Here is a 3,889-nt window from a genome sequence, read left to right as displayed (position 1 = left end):
ATTAAATAATTTTTATTTAAAATATACAAAAGGGAAAATTTTTAATTAGTTTTTCCCATTTTTTAAAGCAAAAAATATAAATATACATCATTAAATTATGATTGTAACAATATAATCTATATGTTACATTATATAAAAGTTGAGCATTTAAATGTATATGGTAATTTTTGATGGTATTTTACCATATAGCTAGTATAAATATGAAAATAATATTTAGAAATTTAATATCATTTTAAATTTAACTAATATTATAGTTTTGCATTAAATATTAATAATATAATTTATTTAATATAAAAAAGGAAAATATAATAAACGTGTTAATTTCATATATATAATGACACTGTTCATTTATTGTAAACATATATAATAGGGATGTAATTAAATATTATAAAGTAAAATGGAGCTAATGTATAAGATTTCCTATTTTCAGGAAAAAATAAATAATTTAGGTGAATACAAATATATATTTTAGAAAAAAGTCTTGAAAAATTATTTAGAGAAAATAAACGTTGCTAAAATTGAAAAGATTTATAAGTTAATTTTTAGAAGGAATTCATTATATAATGGACCTATATTACATAATTTATTTTATAAGTTATATATACATTTTATGGATATTTAAATGTTTTAATGTATATTTCATATAGAAACATTAGCTATATGTAAAAATTTAGACGAAACTGTTGTGAGAAAACCTAAAAGAAACTATATAAGTATCTTTACGTACATTATCTCTGATTTTTTATGTTTATTATAACAATGAAAATGTAATAGCATTATGTTTTTTAAATATATTACTTTGATACTTATTTAAAAAATTATACTTTATTCAGTAATTTTTACTAATTTTAAAATTACTCACATTCAAGCTATAAAAATTTAATAATAATAATAATAATATAAAGAAATATCACAAATGATTACAATAATTTTATGTGTATTGCTTTTATAATGTTTATATTATTATATATAAAATATAACAATGGAAATATTGAGGGTAATATATTTTTGTTGTTAAACGTATTCTTAATAAAATATTCTTTATTTACATATTTATGTAGGTTTATTAATCTACACCTATGAAACTCATTACCACAATAATATTTTTAAAAGAATAAATAAAAAAAAATATATTTATTTTAAAATTATAAATAGAAAAATTAATAAATCACGTATTTTAGTATAGTATATTGTTATACTTTGTAATTTAATATGTACATATTATATACTGCATATTATTTGTGAATTTATTTAATTTGATATATTTATAAATTAATGAAATTTCATAAAATATTTCTATATAAGTATTACATTTAATCTTTTTTCCTCTTTTTATTTATACATTATTATTAATTCTAAATATATATAATTAATTAAAAAAAAAAATAAAAAATTACGTAGTTAAATGTATCTATTTATAATTTAGAAAAAGAATAAGTTTAACTTAATTTAAATATGAAATTTTTAAGAATTATAAAGCTTTGATAAAAAATATCTCTTTATTCACATTTGGAATACATATACCTTTATATATTAAATAGCTCCATGTAAATATTCCTTTTATAAAAAAGTATACTCGATAAAATATTTTATGTACTTAAATATGAATTAGTATATTTGTTATAATTAATATAGCATAATATGTTTTTTTATTATTATAATTATTATATTATAATAATTAATATTTTATTTAAAATAACTTTTTCTTCAAGAGTACAAAGTTCATAAAATTAGAATTATTAATTTGATAACAATCTTAATATTTAGAGAAATATATAATGTATATACTCTCTACATTCTATATAGTAGATAAGCTCAACATTTATATATAATAGAAAATGATAATTTTAATATATAGTTCACAATAAAAATGAATAATAAAAAATTATTTAATTAATGTACTACATTATATATATATATTTTATACTTTAAGTATTCATGAAATGATTAAAATTATTTTATTTTAAAGGGTCATTTTTTTTATTTAGATTAAAACAAAAATTATATAATATATTTTTAAAGTTATTTTACTTTGTATATGCTGTAAAATATGTATTATATATATGCATATAACAAGCATTTAAGAAGAAATAATAAAAATAAATACTCAAAAAAATATAGAATAAATTATTAGTAGAAGTATATTGTTGTTAATTTTTTATTCTGTTAATAAAATAAAAAATATAAAAAATTTATGCGATGAAGGAAAAAAAAAGTTTTCCTATTATTATTGATGTTGCTGTATATCTCCTATTAACATGGATATGCCTTTTTAGCTATGAACTTGTATACCCGCATAACTTAATGATAATTGCTTTAATTATATTTATAGTGTATTATATTTTTATTAGTACTGTTTTTTTGAATTATATTCTTTATTATTTTTAATACTGAATATCAATTTTTTTCTTTTAGAGTGGATTTAGTGAATACACGAATGAAAATTGCTATCTTGATAAAATATCAGACACAAGAAATTACCGATTACTAGTAAAATATAATCTAGATAATTCAAATAAAGTATGCTTAAAAGAAAAGTTTCGAAATAATGGAGTGAACGAAAAAAAGGATATATACAATAACAAAAAGGGGACCAAAAAAAAAAACAAGTATTCAAGTAGAAATTTATTAAATAAGGAAAAGTTCTATACAGAGGTTATTGATTATAATAACGGAATGTTTGATGGAAAGCATTTCCATTTTGAAAAAAAATGGATTAAGAAAAGAAATTATGATGATTTTGTTGAAAAAAAAAGAAGAATTTGTGATATATCTTTGAAAAAAATAAAATTTAGAAGTTACGGATTTGGTATTGTGTTATTTTTTTTTTTTTTCTTGTTTGGAATAGGAATACCCCTATCGCCTAGTTTTTTATCGCTTTTGTATGCTACAGCGCAAGAGTTTAAAAGCAGTGCATTGGGGCAATTTTGTATGAATGTTTTAAAAAAATTGTCAATAAATATAAAAGATCTACCCTATCTTTTTATAGTATTATTTGTTGTCTTTATGGTTATGTTATCTGTTATGCTTATAATATCGGTTTATAAGATTTTAAGAAATAATGAAAAATATAATAAAATTAATTTAATGAAGGAGTATAATGAATAGAAAAAAATATATATCCTTATGCAACTAAGTCCTTATTATGAAGTAATAACAGTAATATTTTTAGTAACATAATTATTAAAAATACAAAAGTTCTTGAAATTTTATAAAATCACTTACATGTATCTCATGAATTTGATAAGGAATAGTAATAATATTTGTTCTTTTATTTATGGATTATAATGTTTTAACATTTTTGAATTTATAATTTAATGTAATATTCAAGCTTAATTAAATATACTACTCATAATATATATATTTGTGTATTATGGTTGACTTCTATGAAGTATATATGTTTATACATTATAATTAATATACATTAGTACAATTCATATAATTTTTTAGAATTATGATAATTTGTATTTGTAACAAATATGTTTTCTTTCTATTTTATATCTTTTTCTAGTCTAATGTTATTATATGCTCAGGTTTTTAAGAATATGTATTATTTAAAGTTAAAACTAGATTGATCTTATTTTGTATTTTTCGAAGAGTTTAAATGTATTTTTGTATATTCATATATATATATATATATGTTATTAAAAATGAATACTTAATAATATTATATAAAATATATTCTACAGGAATGTACAACAAACATATTTATTGAAAAAATTATTTTAAGGGGCTTTTAGTTCTTTATTAATACCATAAGTGTTAAGTTATATATATATAATAAAACAATATACCTTTTTAATTATGGATTATTAATAACTACTTACTAATATGGGAATTATAAGTAGATACAATTAAATGATAAGGTAATACAATTTATCATTTTATT

At 17.4% G+C, this 3,889-nt stretch overlaps 1 protein-coding gene across 1 annotated transcript; it reads left to right on the top strand.

Moving 5' to 3' along the window:
- Nucleotides 1–2,199: 2,199 nt before the first annotated feature.
- Nucleotides 2,200–3,108, top strand: MKS88_001041 (uncharacterized protein; the record flags this gene model as incomplete). Its single annotated transcript, XM_067219696.1, has 2 exons — nt 2,200–2,286; nt 2,416–3,108. The coding sequence occupies 2 exons, from the start codon at nt 2,200–2,202 to the stop codon at nt 3,106–3,108; spliced, it is 780 nt and encodes a 259-aa protein (XP_067074976.1).
- Between the last annotated feature and the right edge of the window lie 781 nt (nt 3,109–3,889).

The sequence above is a fragment of the Plasmodium brasilianum genome, chromosome 4 (assembly GCF_023973825.1).
Source record: "Plasmodium brasilianum strain Bolivian I chromosome 4, whole genome shotgun sequence".
NCBI lineage: Eukaryota > Apicomplexa > Aconoidasida > Haemosporida > Plasmodiidae > Plasmodium > Plasmodium brasilianum.
Note: the sequence above shows the minus strand (reverse complement) of the source record. Positions and strands in the feature narration are given on the sequence as shown.